The 24957-nt window shown below is 44.9% G+C and overlaps 1 protein-coding gene across 2 annotated transcripts; it reads left to right on the top strand.

Moving 5' to 3' along the window:
• Nucleotides 1-1528: 1528 nt before the first annotated feature.
• RBX1 (ring-box 1) lies at nt 1529-13297 on the top strand (the record flags this gene model as incomplete). Of its 2 annotated transcripts, XM_082487639.1 has the most annotated exons (5): nt 1529-1627; nt 3982-4060; nt 10322-10392; nt 11700-11785; nt 13129-13297. In XM_082487639.1, exons 1-5 carry the CDS (start codon nt 1550-1552, stop codon nt 13139-13141), a joined length of 327 nt encoding a protein of 108 aa, XP_082343765.1. In that variant the 5' UTR covers nt 1529-1549. The 2 variants fall into 2 exon arrangements, with proteins under 2 accessions (XP_082343765.1, XP_082343766.1); XM_082487640.1 differs by lacking the exon at nt 13129-13297 and having other exon boundaries at nt 11700-11789.
• Between the last annotated feature and the right edge of the window lie 11660 nt (nt 13298-24957).

Genomic DNA, 24957 nt, shown 5'->3' with positions numbered 1-24957 from the left:
CTTATGATAGGTACAATACAGATATTGCTTGCCTGTATATACATAAGAGAACGCCCTTTTTATGCTTCTACTACCTCCTCCTTCCTGCACCTATACAGCAACATGGTGTAAAAGTTGATTTAAAAAAAAAGGCTGATCCTGCGGAGAGATAGCAGATCTATAAAGACCTGCGAAGCTGGGTGACATTTCAAGACCTGCTGTTGTCCTTTTGGGGAGTACCCTCCCCTATTTTCATGTCTTGGGGAATACTACTAATGACCTTCTCAGAAAAGTACTTTGAGCTGTACTGACAGAGACGGGAAGCTCCCAGCACTAACTCCCATGCCTGTCATCTCCATCTCTGCAATAGAACAGGCAGGGCTTGGGCAGCTCTAGCACAAGTAGAAACCATGTTGGTTGTAACTATTGTTGGCCTAATTTGAAGTAGTCTGGACAAGGTGAATTCTATCTCTAGCAATTCTGCGTTCCATTTAAACAAACAAACAACTGGATTGCTAGTTAACAAAAGGGCTACAGGAGTGACACCAACCACCCTACCTCATTCTGCACTTGCTGCACATCAATTTGGATGCAAGAAAACACGCCAGAAGTTTATTAAAGGCTGAAGCCCTTCGTAGTAGGGCAGAGGGACAAACCCCAGGTGATTTTAGCAAAGCGCTAAACAAGAATCAGACTCCGACTACACACAGCAGCTCGCAGGATCTGGGGCTGCACTTAAAAACCGATCCCTCAGCCGGGGAGCCAAACTCCACCACCCCCCCCAGGCGCGGCACCTCACCTGGCTGCGGGCCGCGCAGGGCCCAGCCTCGCCTGCGACTCAGCCATTCGAGTTAGGGGACCCCCCCCGCCCTCCCGACCTCTCCCCGTCTCTCCCCCTCCTCGCTTGGCCCTGGCAGAGGAGGCCGGGGACGCCCCTGGCGCTGCCTGAGGTGAGGCCGGGCGGCCGCTGAGGCCTTCCGGGGGCGGGGGGGGTGGTTCGCGGCTACAGCGGGGTCCAGCGGCCCGGCCCGCAGCACCCGCTCCCGGCTACGGCGAGGCAAGAGCGGCCGGGATGAAGGAGGGAGAACCGGGGACGGGGACGGGGACGGGGACGGGGACGGGGACGGGGACGGGGACGGGGACGGGGACGGGGACGGTGTGTCTCCTCCACCCCGCCCCAGCTTCCCCTGACGGGTGACAGGACCACACCCGCCTCAGCCCCTTCGGGTGCGTGTCCCTTTAAATGCCCCTCCCCCACCGGCTCCTCGCGCGCCCCCTCCCCTCGGGTTGTGCAACCCCGCACGAGGGGGGGGAGGGAGAAGAGGGGGTGGATGGATGAGGTAACGGGGCGCGGCCCCGGCCTGACCGGCGCCTTTAAGAGCCCGCCTCACGTGACCGCGCTCCCGGCCGCGCTCTCTGCCCTCCCCTGCACCTGTTGGCAGGGGGCGGGGCTCCCTCCGGGTCCCGCCCCTCGACCGACCCGCCCACCCCTCCCGCTCGCCGTCCCCTCGCCCCGCCCCGCCCCGCAGCGCATGCGCGCGGAGCGGGACAGGCGAGTCACGCATCCAAAATGGCGGCCGCGATGGATGTGGACACCCCTAGCGGCACCAACAGCGGCGCCGGCAAGAAACGCTTCGAAGTGAAGAAAGTGAGGCTCGCCGGCGCGCTCCTCCAGCTGGCCCCAGAGGGAGGGGGAGGCTGAGGCCAACCTGCTGGTGGCGAGCGGGGCGGGGGAGAGGGCGACTTCCCGTTCCCCTCACAGAGCCAGGCGTCCGGTTCCGCACCGGCGCGGCAGGAGAGGCGGGGTGGTGCCTGCGGGGAGTCTTGGCGTGTGTCCGGGCCAATGGCTGAGGCGAGCCGGCGCACGTGGAGCGGAGACTGACCAATCAGCGGGCGCGGCTGGCGTGGGCCGTGCGGGCGGGAGGAGGGAGGCCTGGGAGAGCTGACCCTGTCAGGGGGCTCTGCCGCCCGTTCCCCACGGGTGCTGCCCGCCCTGCCGGGCCTCGGCTGCTCCCTGCCCTTCCCGGCCGGGCCGCGCTGCCTTTGGGCAGCTCAGGCCGGGGAGCAGGCGTGGGGTGCCGCCTCCTCCTCAGTCCCGGCAGCTCTGGCCCAGTAGGCTGAGCTGCCCTATGTCTTGCGTAAGACGCTTTGCACAAATTTATGTGGCTTTTGTTTTTTTCTTCTTTAAATCAAGCCATAGCAACGTGTGTGTATTCAGCAAATGCTCTCCTGCCACCCTGGCTTCGTCTGCTTCCCTTAAACAGCTGTAGTATCGCTCTTCTGCCCAGTACTAGTTTGTCTGTGAACTGTATCCTGGTAATAGGCCAAACCTGTTACAGGGGGCCACAGATGGAGTAAGGAGGCTGTGTGGGCTTGTACTAAGGTAGAATTTGAGGAAAAATGACCCCTGGACTGCATATTGGGAAATGTTTCCAGTGATTCCTGCTCGCAGCTGTCATCAGTGATGATGGAACCCCCTAGCTCTGTACAGGGCTGCAGGTCTATGCAGAATGAGATGTTGGGACGATGTGATTGCTTGTTCTTTGGAAACAGGGACAGATATAACAGCACATGAGAGGAGCAGGAAGTGGCACCTTTTATGTGTCAGTGGCATTCCTCCTCTTCAGCAAGATGCAGAGGCACATTTATTGCATGTGTGGCTTGGTACAGGTCTGTGAGTCGTAAAAGTAGCTTATGATAGGACAAGAGATTAAGTACCTGAGAGTATGGGAGAGATAAAGGTGCTAGAATTTTTTATCCTAGCTGCCTTGAAGTGTGGATGAAGTCCTAGAGAGATGAGTACCTCGGCCAGAAGGCTGGCTAGGCTTGAGTTTGGAAGATGGGGAGAAAAAATGAGATCACTACTGACCCATTTCCTTAAAGATGTAGTAGTATTGCGATGACTTGTTATATCAGTACAAATGAAAAATTGAAGTGCTTATCAAAATTACTGCTTATCGATACTTCGCAATCTGCATTCATCCTTCAGAATCTCAAACTGAGGGGAAGCAATGAAAACATTGAGACATAAATGGAACAAAGTAAAGAAGATTTACTGTAGTACAGTCAATACAATCATATACTGAAGGAAGGAAACAAAATATCTAGACTACTTAAGTGGTAAATGAAGATTATCCTGGCTACCAATATGCTGTTGGATTGCTTTGAATATTGAAGGCAAGCCCATCTATTTCATGACTTTGTTATAACAGTTTTGCAAAACACCTGATTATGGTTTTTTTGTGGGGAGGAATAAAAAGGTGCTGTGCTTTTCTGCATAGCTTGTCTTAAAAGTCCTCAGTCTGAATCAGTTTTCTAAAATTATAATCAAAATCTGTAGCCAACCCTTCCCCTGAAGTAGCATGGTCAGAGATATTCTGTATAAACAAAGTCTTTGAAACATTGATTTTTGTGTACCTTCAAATTTTTGTATTCAGCCTTACTGATAGGTCATTGCCTAGTAACCTTTTTGCAGAGGAGATTGTTCAGGAGTCAGTGAAGGGTAGCATTAGACATGATTTTAGTTCTTGGCCCCAGCTGCTCTGGGGGGGTGATTACTAGAAGAACTGCTGCGAATAATGGAAATTCCTCTTAACAAAATGGCATCTGGAGTGGCCTTTCTCCAAGGCACAGTCCTTTCCATTGGAATTGAGGATGTGGCATGAGCTGCCTCTGGATCTTGAATAGAAATGCAGATGCTTGCATTTGTTTGACAAAAAAGGGGTCTATGGCAGTTATCTTGTTGTTTCTGAAGGTGGAAGGAGGCACTGGGTCTGAGAGGTATGTAAGAGGAATGTGCCACTGCTTTCTATTAACGCTTATGAACTCAAGATAAAGAATTACTCTGGACTTCTAATATATCTAATATCTAAAATATTTTTTTAAAATTTTTATGCTTTTCTATTTAAAAAAATACATGGCATCTTGAGGAATAACAAGGATTTCTGTGTACTGTAAATTGAGTCAAAACTATGTTTTTCTTTTTCTTTTTTTCCTCTCTAGTGGAACGCAGTAGCTCTGTGGGCATGGGACATTGTGGTTGATAACTGTGCCATTTGCAGAAACCATATTATGGATCTATGTAAGTAAATGGTGGGGAAGACAGTCGACAATTTTGACTTGTATGTGACACACAACTGAAATTTCCGCTGTTAAAGGTATAATTCAGTAAATGCAGCTTTCAGTTAGAAACTAAGTCTTCACAGTGCAAATACTAAGGTCTGTTTTATGTATTGCTGAAGTCCTATAATCCGTTTTTGTGAGCTCTGTCACCATACTGCTTTTCTCTCACCCTTTTCTTGTAAAGAGCAGAATCACTTTGTACCACATCTACAGATGAGATATGATGTGGCTGAGTGTATCTGGGATGCAATAAAGAGGAAAAGGAGTAATGATAAAGAGGAAGAACTGAAATTATTCAGGGTTGTCAGGTATTGCTCACAAAGAGAGGTATTAGAGTTTAGGGCTTGGGATGTTGCTATTGGTACCAACTTTTTGGTGACACTCATTAGGATGAAATCTTGTAACGCTTTCAGCGTCTGGCCTTGAAAGGCTTGGACCAGTGACTTCATTTGACTTCTCATTCTACAAAAACTACCTTGCGTAAGTTAGTTAACGTTACAGTATGGGGAATTTTGTAGCCACCTAGAGAATTAATTGTTCATTTACTAAGGAGAATAATCAAATGCTGAAATAAAAACCAAAGTATTGCTAGTATTAGATTGATTTTTTTTTTTCTGTATAATCTTGATGGTTCAATTAACAAATATGCTTGCTCTGTAGGAAGATAAAGTGATAATGGAATTAAGTATACAAATTTCTATCGTGAAATAGGTGTGTATGCATTATGTCACTGTTTTCAGTTCCTTAAAGGATTGATGAGTACAAACCCATTACTTTTCCCCTCAAAACTGACAAGATACTGTTGGCACTGTAACTGTCCGTCTTGTTTCAGTCACGAGGGACAGAAGACCTTTTATCATACCCCAGATAGACATTTGTCTATATTACTAAAATGTGAGGATTGTGGAACGCCCCCCAAAACAAGAGCCAGTACAGCTGCAGCGCCTAGGAATGGCCTGTCATGATCCCATCGTGATAGTTTTGTTGCACTTTTTTTTTTTATGTAGTAGCCCTTGGAACTACTGGTAACTTGCTGTCAGTAAGCCTATATGAAAATAAAATATTACAGGAAAATGAAACCTCAAGTTTATAGTAATAACTACTGAGAGATGCATCTGACATCACTTCATATTTAAATAATAATTACAAAGCTACTTTCAGGACGTTTTTTTTATTAATGAAGAGAAAACACAGCGTAACACACAGGGCTGAAAATGAGTTAAGCAAGTTCAGTGCTTTGCTTTGGGACAGATATTTTTGTATTTTGAGCCAGCTACTGCCTATCCATGCTTCAGTTTATTCTTGGTTATTAGAAAGGGAATGGTAACACTAAAGAGAGCATGTGAGAATAGGGGCTATGAAATATGCTGAGGTCCTTTGATGTAAAGATTTCCTTTTTAAGTACTTCTAACCTGTACCATCTTGAAAAGTAGTTGAGGTGGACACTGGACTACTACTTGGTCTCTCAGATTTATGATACCTTAGAGAGGAAAGCATGTTGCTAGCAGGCAAATGGAAGTTTAAAGATTTGTTAGAACATAAATTATGTTTATAGAATTTACAAATGTATAGAATAAATAGATAAAACCCTGTAATTCAAGATAATTATTCACAACAAGTGGGATATGCTGTAAGATAATGGATGTTGGTGTGTTTCATTCCATTAATCTGCCTCAAAATTAATAGTGCCTCCCATGAGAGACCAAATACAGTCTCATATATTTGCTAGTTTTTATAAAACATATGAGGATAAAGGAGAGATATGGAGGAGCTGGAAGGAGAGTGGACAGATGTTTTTTTCCAGTAGTGAATTTCATTACTCAGTTCTTAAAAAGGAAAAAAAATTCTAAAAATCCTACCAAAATGGGAGTGGGGTTGAGAGTGTGTAGGTAGATTAGGAAAAACAGTGAAGGAAGAGGGCATAGGTAACTACTTTTTTTGTTTTTTTCCTTTTTTGAGTTGCTGAAGCATAACAGGTTGTTAGTTTGGGTATGAACAATGTTATGAAAAGCCTGGACTGCAAATGACAGACCAAAATTGACAGTATACAGAGTGGAAGGGATATCTAAATTGGTGTTCCGAGATCAGTGTTGGATCTGGATTTACTTACTTCCTTGTTACAGATCATTAATGTTGTTAAACAACATTTTAATTAGATTTTCAAACATAAGATGTGAAGTGATGGGAAATTGGGGAAAAATTAATAGAATGCACAAGGAAGAACAACACAAGATTCAATTTGATAAAATGCAGGATACAGATGTCTCTCCTTGTGATGAAGAGAAACCTTGAAAGGGAAAACATTAAAAAGAGTGATAAGTAATGCCAGCCATGCTAATGGAAAGTTGTTAACAGTATAAAGTCAGGCATCCAAAACCTAGGATGTAACAATGTTAAGGTGTCATGCAGTTCTTCTTACGTGTGTACATTATGACTCGGTGTCATATATGGTCAGAGGACTCCCTCCACCCTCACTATACTTTCTATTCAGTGTACAGAAGAAATGTGTAGATTTTCAATGTTTTGTTTTGATTCTTCTCTGGAAAGACCCAGGTTCTATTTAGATTTTACTTGAGCAATGTTCTTGATTTTTTCAAAGGCTCGCTCTCTGGTGCTGTCATTGCAACATGGTAAGTTGAGGAGTGTTAAATAAACACTATGTTTAATATAGTGGATTACCTTCTGGTCTAAAACGTGGAATGTAATGTTGTAGTAAAGTAACTGGTATAGTTTTGAACTGTATAAAATATGGCATCAAAATACCATTCCCTTTCTTTGATAGTAAGATGCAAAGTACTACATTTGATATTCCAGCTTCACAAAGGTAGATACATTGGACAGAATCCAAAGAAGAGTCTCATGATGCTTAGCAGGTTGAATGATTTTGGATTTCTGAGAAGAATAAAAGAACAGAATCAAGTATATATACTTTGCTAAGTCATAAGTAGGAGTAGAAGATGGTAGCTGTGTACAAATACTATGAGAGTGTGATACTAACAGGAAATATTGAGTGTCATACAAGGGGGTTATAAGTAGAAGGAATCATATGATAATATGATGGGGGGAACATAGGGTAAGTATTTGGTAAAATCTGCAGATAATTCCTAAGAAACCGGAGAGGATTTACAAGTGGAAAATTCTGAAATCCCTCTGAAGTTTGAAAACTAAATCAGAGAGCTCATTCTACATTTTAGGGGTAACAAATGTACTTCAAGTTTATTAGCCTGGTTATTTGTTTTTTCTGTCTCTGTTTTCTGAGTGAGTACATGGTGTGTTGTGTTAGCCAAGCTGTGTGTATGCAGTTCTCTTCTTCCCAATAAGTCGATCCTGTCATGATGTAATTTTAGAAGGCAACATGTAAAGAGAAGGGGGAACCCATACAGTGGTTATCCTTGGTAAAGCGCAAGCAGCTTTGAAGAGCTCTTGTCATGAAAGTTACCAATGCAGCGGGTTGTTACTGTAGCTGCAAACAAATGCTATGTACTTCTGTTACCTGCCATTATGGGTACTTGAATCTTAGGCTATTTTTCTTGTTAGGTAAATATACAGATGATTTCTGCAATAGAAGATGTATAGGATTAATAGATGCCAAGAGTCAGAAGTTACCATTATATAACATGCCTTTCTGTAACTCTCTGAGTTGAAATGCTTCCATTGCATCTTTCACAATTATTTACAGGTATTTCAGGTTTTAGCTGTATCTTTCTGCCCTCACCTGCAGATACTCTGTCAAAAGCAAGGCAAAAGAAGAGTCATTCAGTATTCCTCCAGTACCTGTTACTGTCTGACTCTTACCGCTTCTTTTGGGTCAGCAAATGGTAAATAGCTTCTCTTTCTTTCAAGAGCCAGAATCATCAGTTTTCATTCTCTGACAGATTCATTATTTGTTTTATTTCTTTGTTGATATATTGTCCTTTTCTGAAATGAGGCAAGTAGGAGACCAAAAAGTGCTTAAGCTTTTGGGAGGCCCTTTTTTGGCAGCCAAAGGTAGTAGGGCTGGCAGTAGTCTCCAGCGTGTTTGATGAGGGAGTTAAATCTGTCTGTCTTGTTGGAAGGGCCTTACATCACCACCAGAGAACTCCTTCTCGACTATTTCTGCAAAAGTTCATCTGTCCTCTTAAGCTTTTGGGTCTGTCATGTTTTAGACTGTGTTTGCTTGCCAGCGAATCATTGAGTAACACTAAAATGAATTCCAGTGCTGCTTTTCTTCCCTACCTAAACCACCTTTTTTCCCCTCTCACTCCCAGTCAAAATACAGAGTCCTTTAAAGCCTGGAAAAAAAAAAATTAGTATTGTGTTCCAAAGCATATAGTTCACAGGTTAGGGTCACTTAGAGAGGAAAAAAGACAAAATGACATAAAAAAGGGCTAGATGGACTTCAATCTAATATGTCCAATATCCTGTTTCCAGCAGGGAAAGAGAAGAAATGAAATAAGTACATTGTGTGCTGGAATATTTGCCTTGCTTTCAGCAGTTATTACCAGAGTTACTAGTTGACTTTTCTTCCTTAAAATTAGTTTCTTCTCCTTTACCTACTACTCATCTTCTTACCATTTTCTGTTACTGTGCAGACTTATGCCAAATAATTAAACTTAATATAATATGCCCCACGATACTCAGCAAGACCATGAGTCTCTACTGCAGTAACAGTAAAATTGTTGCAGCAGTCTTGGGTGTCAAATCTTAAACAAACATCCGAAGTAATTGAAGCTCTTCGGGGTTCTTGAGCATCTTCCATTTTCTTAATCAGATTTAGTTTTATTGCTGTATGTATTGAGGGCTTACGGAATTAAGGCATCAGACATTTCAGGTGCACTGGATTTTGTTCTTTCCTATAGGCAGGCTAAGGATTGAGCTTTGGACTTCCTGCTTTGTATATCATATCTTGATGTAAACCATATAATAAATACAGGTTCATTCAAATCTTGCAGAATAGTTGTTGCTACTGAGTTTCATTAGATCTGAGTCTTGTTTTGACTAGTTCCTCATGACCAGGTTAAACTGATCTCTCTCAAATCTCTGGAAAAATGGGCCTTTCTTATTTTGATCATCTCCACACCTGAGAGTGAAAAATGGAGAAAGGGATGAGTAGGACAGAACAAATAAAGATCACATTTTCCAGCCAAACTTGTGGGGTTTGAAACTTTTTGAGTATTGAATGGGTGAATCAAATTCCTTTACCTCCGAGCATATTTGGGCATGCTAAAAGTGAATAGAGAATTGGAGCTCATTCAGACATTTTCTTTGCCAGGAAAAAAGATCTGAAAAACAAGGAAACAACAAGCCCATGTATCAAGTTCTAAGCTGATCATCTATCAGCATGTCTTTTTAAATCATTTGGGCCTACTTTTGCAGGACGTAAAATGTTGGTCTCATAAGTTTGTGCAGCTGGCTGTGGAGGTGTTGGAAATATCTTTTCTCCTGGAGTTTCTTCTTGAGCTGGAGCAGAAGTGGATTTTTCAGGCTCTAGAATGGAGAACCAGGTTGCTGGATTTATTTTCTCAGTGCTGTTCTTCCTTCTTTTCTCTCTCTCATCCCCTTCATCCGTGCCATTTGACACAAAAATTAAAACATAACCCAAACCCATAAATAGTATTTATATTTTTGGGGATCATCCTCGGTACTCAGCTCTAAGGTGTAAAAAGTTCAAAAAATACATTTTAAACTGTATTTTCTATTATATATTTTTGGGCTGTTCTTACCTGTCATAAGACTACAGAAAGACCGGCAAAATATGGCGTTACATGAGCAAATTAATTTGTAAATATAACTGACAAGACAGTGAATTTATATTTAGAGAAACCTGGGTAAGAAATTTAAGTAAAGTTTCTTTCATGGGTCTGGTACTGCAACTGATCATCAAAAGACATCTATTAAAACACAAGGGAAGAAATTAAAAATATTTATCCTTAAAATTTACAAAGCAGGCACATGTTACTGGTAGATGAGCCGTGTGCTCTTGCCTTCTGGAAATTTGAAATACTAAAAATGTAGAGGAAGGAGGAAAACAGGATGAAGTATATTTTGATCTGATACTTTTAGGAAAACAGTATGCATTAAACCAACAGCTCTTGACACTTCCTGATGTAATAAAATGCCATAAAACAAAGAACTCTTCTCCTCCCCTCCCCGCCTTGCTATTATGAAGAAATCTACCAGTTGGTGTTGCATGTACATCTTCTACTCCTGCATATATGTGTTTAATCTTTTGTTTTCACAGGCATAGAATGCCAAGCAAATCAAGCATCAGCTACCTCTGAAGAGTGCACAGTTGCATGGGGTGTCTGCAATGTAAGGAAAACTGTTTTATTGTGGGGCTCATATGGGGTGATGCTGTCCCTTTTTTTGATGACTCAGGACAAAACAAGTTCTATAAAATGTTTCAGATGATCCACCAGAAAAAAGAACTTTAAACACCATATGTTTGGTAGAGTGGGGGGGGGGGGAGTGAAAGTTGGAGAGGTGTAATATGGAAGACACAGAAGAGAAGGGAGGAAGATAGGCCTTTACCCCTTTCATTTCATTTTATTTTATTTTATTTTATTTTAAAAAAGAGTAATAATTCTTCATTCTGAGCATGATTTTCCTGATCAAGGTTCTGCCTAGGAGCTATGACTTTTTTCTTCCTGGTAATAGGATTACTTGTATGTCAGCATGCTTGATTTGTCTTTGTGCAGGCTGATTGAAGGAGTCAATATGGGGTAACTAGGTGATTTGCTTCCTGTATTGGAGGAAGATCATATCAATTCTAGTGTGTAATCTCCCTCTCTTCAATTTGTTGCTTTATGCACTCCTTCGTACATGATCCCACTAGCACATGAACTCAAACTTGCATACCTCTTAGCTAGCCTGGGCCTGAGCTGGAAGGTACAAGTTTCCATAACGGAATAACTTCCTGTTTCTCAGTCCCTTCTTCACTATGGTGCGGGATCAAGCTACAGCATGGTAATGCTGGAACAGGATTATAAATGTTGCAATTCTGTTTGTAGAGGACAAGAGCAATTTTTTTAAACCATGTTAAGATATTCTAGTGGCAAAATTATGATTTTGTGTGCAAGAGTTACCACAAGTGAAACATTGTTTCTAAGTATCTGTATGGGGCATGGAAAAGGGTGTTCTTATTAAACATTCAATTGAGATTTTTTTTCTTTCTGATCTTTCAAGTTCCTTTTTATTCAGGCTTTGGTTTGTCCAGAAGACTGGCAGAAAGCTTCAGCGTGTATACATACATATCATCTCTGCTACTCACTGTGAAATCCTCTTTCTTATCTTTCTGATTATGCTTCTTGTCAGCGTCTGCTCTGCCAATTTTAGCAGCTGCTAAACTCTGCGTTCTCTCCTCCATCAGAAGTCAGTCACTTGCCACTGGATGCATTGTGGAACAGGCTCCCTGCTGCCGTTTCACTAATGTTCCTTTCGTCTCTGAAAATGTGCATCAATTCCCTGGTGTTTATCAGTGAGCTGGCTGATTAGTCCTCCCCACCTTTGTCTGCAAACGCTTGCTACTCTCTTCTCACCGTGATGCTTTCAATGGTAGTTTTTACATTGAGATACATTCGTGTGTTCTGAAATGATGTGGTCTGAACTTTCTCTTCCAGCATGCTTTCCACTTCCACTGCATCTCTCGCTGGCTCAAAACTCGCCAAGTATGTCCACTGGACAACAGGGAATGGGAGTTCCAAAAGTAGGTATCCTGCGCAGATTTTGAGATGAAAAATCCAATTCTCCTTCTGTTAATAGAAATGATCGATGTCAAATATGTGGGTAATCTCTCTCATTTGTGGGTCTGAGGGCATAGCTGCTGTTAGGAAAGTTTTTTTCCTCAACCTTGCTGTATAGGGACCTTTCCTTAGTCACCCGGTGCTAAATGAGCTCTGAAGGAAGCCCAAATAGCTGTGGGGTAAGTGGGAGTTGTTAAAAAGTAGTGATTTCTGTTGACATTCTCTCTAAAGAATGGAGAGCAGAAGAGAAATGGAATTCACTGGAAGTGGAGCCTCAGGTGAATACTATACTGCTGCATGAGCAATTTGGGTTTAGAAAATGACCTGAATGTAGCTGCTTGTTTTCCAAAGCATTTCTACTGAGGTTTCAGACATCTTATTGGGTCCCTCTGTATATTGGTGATTTGTTTTATAACTCTAATAGGTTCAGAGATTAATACAGCCGATTTCCTAGCATCTGGAAAGCAAATGTCTATGTAGCCATTGCCACAGCGTTGGCTCATTTATTCATAATTTATCCATTTTTTATTTTGCATTCTTCCAAGGTCTGTTGTTAAAATAATAGTAGGAGATATGGGGATGGATTTTTGAGGGGTAATTGTATTTTGAGAGGTAATTGCACATTGACAGGAGTTAGGAAGTTTGCCTGTCACTTGCTTCATTCTGCACCATTAATCTTTTCTTAACTGTAGATTTCCCCTCCTTTTTTTTTTTTTCCCCCCAAAAGAAACACATTAATTCTAACCAGAGTCCAGATTAAAATAAAGCAAAGCAGATATTATAACTGTGCAGAATTGTCTTTGGGATCCAGTTCACAATCAGTTGTTTAAATTGTCATTGACATGACAACTTGAGTAGCATAGTTTTGCTATTAACGACCGTTTAATGAACACTTAATGAAAACCGAGCCCACGCTGCCTGCCCAGTGACTAATGCTGCATGGACAGCGTGATGAGAAATGGAGACATGAGTGAGTATCTTCTTATGGGTGCTCAGTAATGTCTGGGGCTATGACAGGCTTTGGCCTTGCTTTCATGCAGGGTATGTTTGAACAGGGTTACGATACTGAAGGACTCTTGTGTATGATATCGTGGATTGCTCAGTCTCTCTTCTAACTAGTATCTGGATAGACTTTTGCGGGAAGAGAAATGCGGAGAACTTCCTAAGGTTTCCATAATATAGCATTTCACCTTTGTCTGGTTTACATGTTAATTACATTGTGGTAGAATAAGAATAAATCTGCTCAAATCAGGACTAGTATGAAACATATTTTTTAAAAAAGCATTAACATATTATATATTTACAGGTATGGACACTAGAGGGATGGTCACCATGCTTCTTGTTACGTCGTCAGCCTCCGTTGTTCTTGTCAGTATGGGTTTGTTTTAGCAACTTGAAAAATCAGTAATGTATACGATTCTTCTTTAATCTTAATTTCTCCCTATTCTATACCATTGAATAAAATCTTGCTGGAGCTTCCTGTCTAAGTTTTTTGTCTTGCGTTCAGGAGTGGGCAGTCGGTGAATGAGGGAGAATTATCTGTAGGCCGGGGACTTAAGCTAGGCAACTCTTAAGCTGGGCAGCCGCTCTTGTCGCTGTGCCCAGTTTTTGACTGTGGGTTTGGTCTTACTCCCCTGCAATTAAGAACCACACCTTTGGCTCACTGAGGTCAGCATTAAGCTCCGTCATGTTGTGCAATGGGTGCAGGACTTGGCCTGGCTAAGTGTAATTTATGCAAATAGCATTCCATGTAGACATGCTTTCTTGCAGCTGGGTTGGAATGATGATCTGTACAATGAGGGGTTGTGTCATTATTAGAAACTACTCTCTCTTGCTTCTGCTCTTGAGTTTGAGTAGACCAGCTCCCTCGCAGAGGAAAATTTCACTAACTGTTCCCAGTTCCATCTGTTTAGCTTGAGGGACAGTAACTGAATGTTAGTTTTTATCAGTGCTCTTAAAGCACTTTCATGTGTCAGGTGAAAGTAAACTCAAGAAATTCTCATGCTGGATTGGCTGGAAAGCTGAAAGTAAGCAGTGTATGAACAAACTAATTCTTGGTTGGCTTTCTACTGGTATTTTCCCAGTTCAAGCCAAGCTGTAGTTCTTACTAGCCAAAAATACTTACTCTGAAAACTACATAATGTTTTGTTTGGTATCTCCTGTGCCAAATAGCCTGGTATCCTCCTCACCACATCAAATTTTGGCCCCTATGTCAACAGCCTCAGCAGGTGCTGGGAACTCAAGTAAGGCCCAAGAAATTCTTCCTGCTACAAGAGGCTGTGTCCCTTCACGTCAGCAGATACAGTAAATTTCTTTCATTGGTTCTTCATGGTGCCACCTTTGGATCAACACTTTTTTGCTAGTTATTAAGGATGGGAAATTTGATAGCTGATGTTAAACATTAGTGTACTGTAGTGATAGGGAATAAAGATGGTCATTGACAGAACTAAAACTTGTGGGCTTTTCAGTATTGCTGGGGCTTTCTTTAATCTGCAGCAAGCAAATGTCAGGATTATTTTATCAGCTGGTGTCAGTGCTCTGAAAAGATATGGTCCCCTGTTTTCCACCCTGAAAAAAAAAAAAGGAACAACTAGGATCAGGAGAGTTTATAGTGAGACAGTTTATTTACCAGGTCTAGTTGGTAGAAAGCTCATCCTGAATTTGCAAGGTAGTTTTGGTGATGGGGGCAGGAATGGAACAGAAGAAGGGGGAAAGGTGATCTTCTCAATACCGATCAAAGCATTCATCCAGGCAGTGGGATATCCAGGTTAAATGCCATTCCCTGGGATTTGAGCTCCTATTTACTGTCCTGTCCAGCTGAGTAAAATGTCAGATGTCCCTGTTTATGATAGTCCATTTTGTGTACAGTGTTTGGTTTTTCAGGACCTGGAACCCAGATGCTCACTGATCGGGGAATGTACTTCATTGAGAACTTTGTTTTGGGTCCAGCAACATCATTCTGGTTGTCTCCCTTCAGACAACACATACTGCCCTAAGCGCATTTTTTTGGCTGGGGACAGACACATCAGTGCAGGCATTTCCCTCTCCTTTGTGTGCATTTGCTTGAGGCTGTGCCTGCAAGAAGACAGTTTCTTTCTGTGTTTTTTTTTTAATGGATCCCTCCAAACAAGCACTCTTCCCCCCCACCCTTTGAACCTCTGTTCTGTTGCAATGCCCTAGCACCCTAGCTGTTAAATTTGATTTCAGATTGCTGTCGTAGTGTCTGTCCCAAACCTGGTTTTCCCAAATGGTAAAATACGGACTGTAAAGCAGCAAATGCTTACAGACCTGGGAAAGAAAATCCTTTTTCAGCTGCTGCTCGTTGAAATCGCCCTGCTGCTGCTTCCCTACTGCAACAGGCTGGAGGTCTGTGAGGACCCACAGAAGCTCCCTTTTCTGTAGTGTGTTAAGGGTTGTGTTTGGGGGGGGAAAGAAAAGCTTCAGCAAACAACCTAAGAGAGAAGCTTGGCAGCACAGGCATCATCAAGTGAAGGTAAGAGGGAATCTATTTTATCCAAAGGCACAAAATGCCCCATTTCCTTGGGGCACAGTTGCTCTCTCAGGCTGGCATCACTCTGTCCTGGCTTAGGGTTCAGCCTCCATCTCCGCTGGATGTGGTGGAGGTTGTGGGAGGGGGGAAAGCCCATCCCTTTCCCCCACTTTTTTCTTTTTTTCCTGAAGCAACAATCATTTTTGACAACAGCTTCCCCTTCTTGCAAAACACAGAGAGCTTTTTGGGGTGGAAGGAGGAGTTTGGACACATTTCTAAACAGGGGGCCGGGGGGGGAACTTAGGTGTGCAGAGGAGAAATGATGACCATGTCAGCGCTGTTTGCCCATCCTACAAATGGAGGATGTGTCTGAACTGTGGATCCAAAATAAAATCAGGAGAAGATGACAGCTAAAACTGCAGAGAGTAGCATATCCTGCAGCTGCCTGGCTTAGAGAAAAACAAATCACTGGTAGACCTGCTGCGGAGCAGAAGGCAATTTCGACGTTTCTGATGCTTTCCACAAGTTTATCAGCCAAGGTGAGCTGCATCGCTGAGCAAGCCCTGGTGGAGAGTGCTTCGAGCAGGCCAAAATGACCAGACAGTGGCTTCCTTCTCTTGCTTTTGGAAAGGAGGCAATGAGCTCCAGGTGCTCAGCGGCATCAGCTGTGCCTCCTGCGCCAAATCCCTTGCTGCTTTTGCATTAAAATTTTAGAATCCGGATGGTACATGAGGCTGTGCGGAAGTAGGAGGGGACAGATAGCAACCAAACCGAGCAGCAGTTTGAGGGTGAAAACTCAAGGTGTCGAGTTTCCCCCTCAAAATCACCATATGGGCCATACATTAAAATAATGGCTGGTTGACAGGAGTCTGCTGGTTGAAAGGCCTGAGAGGAATGGCTGAAGCCTCAATCAGTTTGCCAGGCTTGTAGCAACACACCACGGATTGAACTTCACGGTTGTGTCCTCCTGCCTCAGTCGGATGGGGAAGGAGTATCTGCAGAGATCCAGATGTTTGGGTTCGGTGCAGCTGCTTTGGGTGGCCCCGTGCCTGTACCCCTCATGGGAGAGCCCTGGGAACTGCTCCCACCACTGAAGTCGGGCACGATGGTGAAACCCAACACGCATGTGAAAATACGCCGTCAAGAGGAGAGGCAGGAGTAGCCATCTGCATCTGTGTGTGCAGGCAAGCAAAGACGTCAGCATCCATCAGTCCTCTCCCACTAGCTCCTCACAAAGAAGCTAATAGCATCCCGAAGTAGTCTGGGGCCACAATATGCTCAGCAAAACTGATGTGAAGATTACTCAAGCAGCACCTGTGTCATGTGAGCCAGCGCAGGCAGAGCTGAGCTTCCAGGAGGGGAGCACTCACATGGGGAGATCTGCACTGCTTTCTGGAAAACTCCCTTCCCCAAAGGCACCAGGGCAGAGGATGGCAACACCACCATTTCCCTGACACCACCATGGGTTTCATTCCCTCAGCTAGAAAAGAGCAGGGGAGAAGAATGGGTGGGAAGATAACATGAAGAAGAGATGGGCAGAGGCAGAGACCAAGACTAAGTCACTGCCTGTGCTTGCCCAAGACACAGCTCCCAGCAGGAGGCAGGCAAGGAGACATCCCAGGAGTGGGGGCTACCAGTGCAGGTGTTGGTGGAGGGCACAAGGTCTTCCCCCTTGGCAGCGTGGGAATGCTCCCACATCGTTCTTGGGCAGCAGGAATGTGAAGCTCTCATGGGACAGCAGAGAGGCACTTGCAAGGTGCAGAGCTGATGCCCATGAGCAGTGCTTGGCCAGCCTGCTGCTGGTCCTTTCCCTGACCCCCCATGAACTCCTACGCTTCTGCCCTATGGCAGCTGCTTTGCCACCCAATGAAGGGATGATCCCCCCCAGAGATGAACAATGAGGCTTTGGGTGGGCTCAATGGGCACTGGTGCCCCAGGTTGCTCACCAAAAAGTGAAAGCTGGAGAACCCCAGGCCACAGCTGGAGGGAAGGAGGAGGAGGTGACACTGCTGAGAGTATTTTCCTACTGCAAGTTCCCCGGGGGGCTGGAGGACAGGGTGTGGAGAAGCATCCCTTTTCTCCCTGCTTTGATTACCCTGTTCTCCTCCTCCCCTCAAAACCTGTGGGAAGAGCGAGCTCTTCTTGCCTGCTTTTGCTTTTCCACACAAGATCGCTCCACCAATATTGCTGCCAGCTTTAATCTGCTGTGAGGAAACACACCATCCCCCCCCCCCCCACATGCTCTATACATCGCTTTGTTTTCTTGCCCCATCCAGCAGGTTCTGCAGCAAGCCTGTTACCGCTCACCGCGGGGTGTCTCAACCACATGGACGGCTTCCACACGCCACTCACACCACCGCCACCACCTCCCCGGTCCCCGCTGCTCGCCCCTGTCTGCTCTCTGCTCTCCTCTTCCACTTTACCCCTCTCCAACCCCGTTCCCACGCAGATCCCAAGGTATCAATGGTGCCGTTCCTCCCTCCACAGCCTGAGGGAGGGGGTCATTGGGATGATTTTTGGCTTGCCTGAGCTGAATCACAGAATCACGGAACAGTCAGGTTTGGAAGGGACCTCTGGAGATCATCTAGTCCAATCCCCCCGCCAGAGCAGGGGCACCTACAGCAGGTTGCACAGGACGGCATCCAGGTGGGTTTTGAATGTCTCCAGAGTGGGAGACTCCACAACCTCTCTGGGCAGCCTGTTCCAGTGCTCTGCCACCCTCAAAGTAAAGAAGTTCCTCCTCATGTTAAGACAGAACTTCCTATATTCAAGTTTGTGCCTGTTACCTCTTGTCCTGAAGTTGCATCCAGTCCCAGAAGTCAAGATACAAGTTGCTGGAAGGTCTGTTTTGTCTCTCTGTTACTTGACTCCTTCACAACAGCAGGACATCAGCCTGTTGTCTCATTTTTTTCAGCTGCTTTCCAGCCTTTCCTCATGGGACACAGAAAGGGATGCTGCCCAAAGCTCAGCCCCGTGGAGGCGCAGCTCACCGGGCCTTCACATTGCGACATTGCCAGCAAGGGTCCCAGCTGAAAAAGTAAAAAAAAAAAAAAAAAAAAACATTTGAGGTTGCAATTTATAAACTTGTTGAAAATTAGCACCAGCTAATTCTAGGAAGGCCAGATCCAGCTGTGGGGATGCTCCACTGACTGCCACCTTGCTGAATTTACTTGCTCCACTGCAGCAGCCTGGAGTTTGATGCTTTTTCTTTCCATATGACTGTGAACATGGCTCAGTCACCTGAGTTCTTGGTCCTCACACGAAAGCTGAGACCTGGCCTCACTGCTCTAGGGCATGAGCCAGGAGGACAGTATGGCAGTTGCCTCTGGAAAGGTACCAGAGGGACCAGCATGGTAGGTATCAAAACTCAAGATGGGACTGAAAAGCACGATGATCCTGGCACATCAGGATTTTCTGTCCATGGAGCATCACGTAGGTATTTTCAGCAGATCTGCTGCTTTAGGTGATCCTAAATGGCAGCACACTGGTGGTGCCTTTGAGAACATGTCCTCTTCTTCTGTTTGTGCTGTTCTTCCTTGGTTGCGCTCATCTCCTCCTTGTGTTCTATTGCTGGGTCCTTATGTGCTGGGGAAGGGGATTAAAGGAGGTTTTCTCTGGAGACGCAGTGTGCTTAGTATCATTTTCATCCTTCTTCCTCTTCCACATCCTAGAAGATATCAGCTACAATGCAAATCAAAGAGGGCATTTGTCTCCCATCTGCTCTCTGAGAGAGGTAGCATGCTGTTGGAGCAATCTCTTCATCCCGGTTGTATCGGATGCATCGAAATGATTCATTCTGACATTTTAGACATGAAATGTTATGATTTTTTAATGCAAAACATGGGGTTGGATGTTTTGTGTACTTCCCCTCCCCCGAACTTCAGTATTGCAGATTTTTTGAAGGGTGTGTGTTTGCCAAAATTCATCCCAGAGCTGCAGCCTTTTCTGTAAAACGCAAGTTCAGTTTTGTATGGTTTCAGTGTGTAAGTCGTTACCCTTGTGACAAAGCCCTTTCACTCATGTTCAGTTTTGGGGGTGAGAGGTGGCTCCAGGTGCTGAGGCTCTTGTATCCTGCTGCTCCACGCAGAGCAAGTGGCCATCCATCTCCCTGCTCAGCTAAGCAGAGACTGAACATTTAAAATACTCATAAATCACTGATCTCCGAACCGTTCAGAGATTAAAGTCTACAAAGAAAGACAGCGGTGTTGTGAGGATCACCCCTGAGCCTCTGGTTTCTCCGGAAACCTTCCAACAAGATAAACCACTCCCTAAGGGGATCAGTGTGACTTGTCCTCCCAGGCAGATATTTTCAGTGTCTCTTGGTGCCACTGTGTACCTTTCCTACTGGGTGGTGAGATGGCAAAGAGGCATCGCTCCCAGGTTGCAGGTGGAATGAGACACCCCATCCTTTCTCAGGTAGATTTCATTTTATCTATGTGGGATCTTCTTGAGAGGGCTGAGGTAAATGTGAATATCAATGGGTCTACTGGACACCACTTCCAGGAGGGTAAAATTCAGAAAGGCCTCTGCTGGATTTGGTTCAGGAGGTTTTTACCTATTTTCCAGACCTTGTCCCTACTCCCGCCTTGTGTCACCCACAGGCATCAGCCTCTTTTCAGACAGTCACCAGCCATTGATAAACACAAACAGTCTCATTTTTTTGGTCCAGATGCTACTCACCTTTAAAACCTAAGACTGACACCCAGAGGTACTCCTTCTGCTGATGGAGAAATCAAGCCCATCCTTATTCCATTCCCATACTACATATGACATCTCTCTCAAAAATTGTTTTTACTGTTTCTACAACCACTATGCTTATGTGACATTTCTGTCCCAGGTTGCAACCACCTCCACCACCTCACCTACATGGCTCGTCCGGCTTATAGCTGGAGACTTCCAAGGGGGAGGATGGCATCTGTGAAGGAGGGACACAGTAAGTCCTCAGAAACACAAGCAGCAGCATTTGTGCTGCAAATCGATGTTAGTGCCCTGGCTATTGCTCATTTTGTGGCTGTTTCCTCAGCCCGATGCTGTAGGTTGCATTGGCAGAACGGAGCTATGGGTGATGACGGTGGCCTCTTTTATATCTGGGTCTGCGGCCGCTGTTGATGAGACGTCTACTGAAGCACCAAAAGCAGCTCCTGGAGGATGAGGCAGCATCATTTCCTTTCTCCTTCCCCACCTGTGTCTTCTGGGGACAGTACACCATTTTTGGCTTATTCCCTTGGGCTCTTTGTCAAGCTCTCTGCGTTGTCTGTAAATGTAGTATCTTCATTAGCATTTAGTCAGCATGGTGTAGGGTCATCTCTGAGCAGCAGCCCATGCAGATGCCGTGCTGTGGATGCTGCATATGACCGGTCTGCTTCAGAGGGGAGGCACCTGTGACCGATTGTATCTGCTGGGGTGGCACATGTTTGTCAGAGCTCTGCACGGAAAGTGGATGTTCCTGGCGTGAAGATGATGACCTCAACCCAGCTCCTTTCTGCTGCCCATAAATCACATTAGAGAATATCAAAGCCCTGAACTGTCAGTGCTACCTAGATGCAAATACTGTAATTATCTTAAGTAAAATTAAGAGTTTATCAGACTTCCTGTGTTGAATCTTTTTATTACAGCCTTTTTTTTTTTCATCAGAAATTTGATTTGCCAGACTTTATGTGACCCTGGATTATAAATCTCTGGCTTTCAAACAGTACCTGACATCATGAGCTGTTGCAGCAGCTAATTGGCAACTGCTCAGAGGCTTATTTTGCTGAGGAGAAGGCTTTTTTCCTGACTGCCCTGAAATTTGCTGGTCCCTTTCAAAAAAGGTTTGCCCATGCAATGAGTGATGCCGGATCTGTACCAAGGTCCTGCAGGACCCAGGCGTGGATGCAACCCTACACAGCTAAACAGACGAGCCCATGTCGAGGAGCGTGTGGGGTGCTGGATGTGGGGAGAGGAAAGGTCTTGAGCCTTCCTCGTCCCCAGCAAACCGGAAGGCAGCATCTTCACATGGTGAACGCAAAGGTGATCTCTTATCCCACCATCCCCACCAGGGACTGCGGTCATGGTTGCCTCCACATTAGGCGAAGATGCTGACGGTGGCTGCCAAGGTAGGAGCTTCAGAGAGGAGTCTGCACAAAGCTGTGCTAGCATCAAAAGTTATAAATAACACAGTCAAAGCTTTCTAATGATTGTATCAGGCTGCACAGTTCAAGTCATGTGAAATAATCTAATGGCCTTTTTTTTCTCTCCTATCAGAACAGACGCTGCTGAGCACAATGACTCCAGTAACAGGGAAGGACCCAGCAAAGCCCAGTGCTGCGTTTTCCGCTGCCCACCTCCCTGCAGCAAAAGCCAGTGGACAGTCTGCGCAGGCATTTCACCATAAGCTGCAAGTGGCAGATGAAAAGAAAAAAAGGCTGTTCTTCAAACACACGCACACACACAAAAATGAGCCTTTTCTCACACGCATCTTTGCACGGCATTAGGAGACAAGCAACATTATTGCTTTTGTCCCAGCGGAGCCTGGAGCGGCAGGTTCGTCTCTGATGTTTTTCCTGCCTTTGACTCTCAGCCTGTTCTGTGCCTTTCCACCAGCTCCACGCCTCCTGAAGGTGATTCAGAAACTGAAACGTGACTAAACAAAACTCATTTTAATAGCTTGTCTTGGCCAAGGCCAACTAGTAATAGAGCTGTGTTATTATCATGAGCTGGAATGCAAAACTATTTACTTCATTAGCAGGAACGACAACAAAATAACAGCCCATGGTGCTGGCAAGGGTATAGCCAGAACTAAAATATTGCATACAAAATAGAAAAAGACCTGGAATAAACTCCTTTTTATGGATCTAAAATAATTTTTCTTGGACGAAATAAGCCCAGAAAGCTCCAATGGCTTGTGAGAGACTCCTCAAAAAATGGGGTTTTATCCAACGTCTGACTGTGCAAACTTCTGACATCCTGAGGAGATGCCTCCAGACAAGAGCTGGGGTCTGAACACTGACACTTCACTGACAAGTGAATGCTTGCTATGGTTTGAAGAACCCACAACAATTTATTGTTGTTTAGACAATTATTCTATCACCCAATGACCCTTCTGCAGCTGGGAAGGGGAATCGTGGAACAACAAGGAAACATGAGGGTTGAAAAATAAACAGATTTAGAAGAAGAATACTAAATAATTAATGTTAATAATACTAAAGAACCATTATTGATCCCAATACCAATATAAAATGTACAGGGATTATACTCAGCCAGTTCTATCAGTAGGGAGCTGTGGACTCCCAGCAGTGGACAGCAAATGTTGGACACCATGGCGCTACGGCCTTGGAAGGAAGGGAAGGCCCCAGGGGTCTAGCACTGGGGCAAGAAATTCTCAGGATGGCAGACATCATAGCAGAGAGAACTCCTCGGCAAACTTTTTAGTTTATATTGAATGTGATGTTCATGGTATGAAATAATTCCATTGGCCAGCTTGGGTCAAGTGCTCAGATCTTGCTCCTCCTCATCCCTGCACCTGGCAAGCTTGAAAACACTGAGACCTTGAAACCCATGCACCATAGCTGGCTATAAAGTAAATATTTTCACAAATTCAGACACAGCCTTCTAAAAATGCAGTTTTCCCAAGCATTAGAAGAGACCTTACTGAAAAGTAAAATTACTGAAAGAGAAATTAATCCTGTGTCGCTCAAACCAGGATGATACTCAAAGGCTGGAGGCTGAAGATGGGCAGAGCTAAAACTATTAACCAAAGAGGCTTTACATTTTGGACTGACTACAGTTCTGGAACCAAGACTGGCATCGAAGTTGCATTTCCACTCCCAGCCATTGTAAAAGCAGAGCCGAAGAGCTGCAGGTGGAGTAAAGTAAGAGTAGGCTGAATTCCTTATCATGGGACTAACAGAACTGGGTTGGTTTGGGGTTTGGTTTTATTAAAAGGCTCACCATACAGTTTTGAGAATCCTTTTCACTGATTATGGAAAACATCTTTCAAGGAGGAGATTTAATTCCCCAGGTGGACCTGGAGTGGCTTCCCCCTGGCAATGTGGTCATGGAGGGGTTGGTTGCTTTCTCTTGAAAGAAGAGTTCATCAGAAGCACAAAACATGAGGATGAAAAGTAGAAGGATCTGCAGTAAAATTTGCTTATCTTTCAAAGAAGAACAGAGTGTTTATCTGGTTGAAACAACATAATGTCCTTCGGTTTTGTTCCAAACTTTCAGTCTGTCTTGGACTATCTTTTGCATCTTAAGTAGATCAAGCTGTCTCTAAATCCCCCATGAACATACCTGAAAGCAACATGTGCTGTACCTCAAGCATCTAAAATGTTGTCTTCTTCTCAGTCCACTGGAGAAATCTTTTAAAGCAGCCCTTCAAACAGCCTTCCACATGACAGACCCATCCCTTGGTGGGATTTCCATTTTCTCTCCGTGTGCTGGACATTCAGTCCATCCATCCTGCTCTGCACCTCCCTGTTTCCCGGCCATGCCTCCATTTGCTTCCCACACACTTGCACCCACTGTCAGAGGAGCCTCTGCACCCACCTGCCCTGGCGAGCTAGGAGGTGGCTGTGGGAGGTGGGCACCAAAGTTCTCCAACATCTTCAGGGATCAGTGTGGAGAACATTCCAGCAGAGGCGTGGTGGTGTTCCAGGCCACACTACCAACCCTCCAATACAGCCCACCTCAGAAAATCGCTCACTTTCGGGTCAACAGGTCCTCCTACCTCCATTCAAAACTGCTGTAAGCAAGGAGTGTGGCTCTATGTGCTTCGTCCAAGTCATGTTCATGTTCATGGCAGCTTTAGGAGGAGATATAAAAGCTGGCAGAGCTGTTCTGGCTTCCTTCTTTCCTCAGATTATTTCCATCATAATTTTTCCCTGCACCACTGCTTTGGGTTCAGCTGCAGCATAAGCCACACGGAGGCTTGAAGAAGACAAGGTAATGTACTTGAGCTGCAAGATATTTAGTCCATGGACATGTCTGTGTGCAGAATGGTGTTCAAAGGGACAGCAGGAAGAGAAACAGAGGCAACAAGTCCCGGCCCTGCCTTTTTGAAAAGGCTGTGTGCAGCAGGGAGATCTGAAAATCTCACTGACACCCGCGCTTTCTCAGTCTGACTCCACGGCCTTTCCAGGACGCTGGACTCACCCTCTGCCTCGGCTTTCTCATCAGTGGGCCTGGGAACACGACACAAACTTCGGTAGCACGAGGTTAGAAACCATTACTCAGAGTCTACGGCGCTCCAGATCGGAAAAGTGCAGCACAAGCGCATTTAATATGTAGGTGCTAAACATGTACAGTAATTATTCAATGCTCATACGTTTGGGTTGCTTTCTAAGTTTGTCTTTAAAAAAAACCCAAACACCACCACGAATCAGTCATCAGTGAAGATGTCTTGAAAAGACGAGCTATGGTAGGGAAGTTTCTGTAGTGAGTCACAGCAAGATCAGAAATAATTTATCGGTGGCTTCCCATCCTGGGTTGTCTCTCCTGAGCCGCCGCTTTCCGTCCCACTGGGTGGCCTCCACGCAGCCGCTGCTGCTGGTGCCAACATCCAGCATCCCTGCGCCCAGCCCCAGTCCTCATCTGTCTTCTGGCAGTTGCAGTACACAGGTCCCTCTGCGTGCCTCTGTGTGCGCCTGTTTTCTCCTCCCCAAAATG

This window comes from Vanellus vanellus (genome assembly GCF_965231255.1).
Source record: "Vanellus vanellus genome assembly, chromosome: 1".
Taxonomy (NCBI): domain Eukaryota; kingdom Metazoa; phylum Chordata; class Aves; order Charadriiformes; family Charadriidae; genus Vanellus; species Vanellus vanellus.
This window is presented reverse-complemented; position numbering and strand designations above follow the sequence as displayed.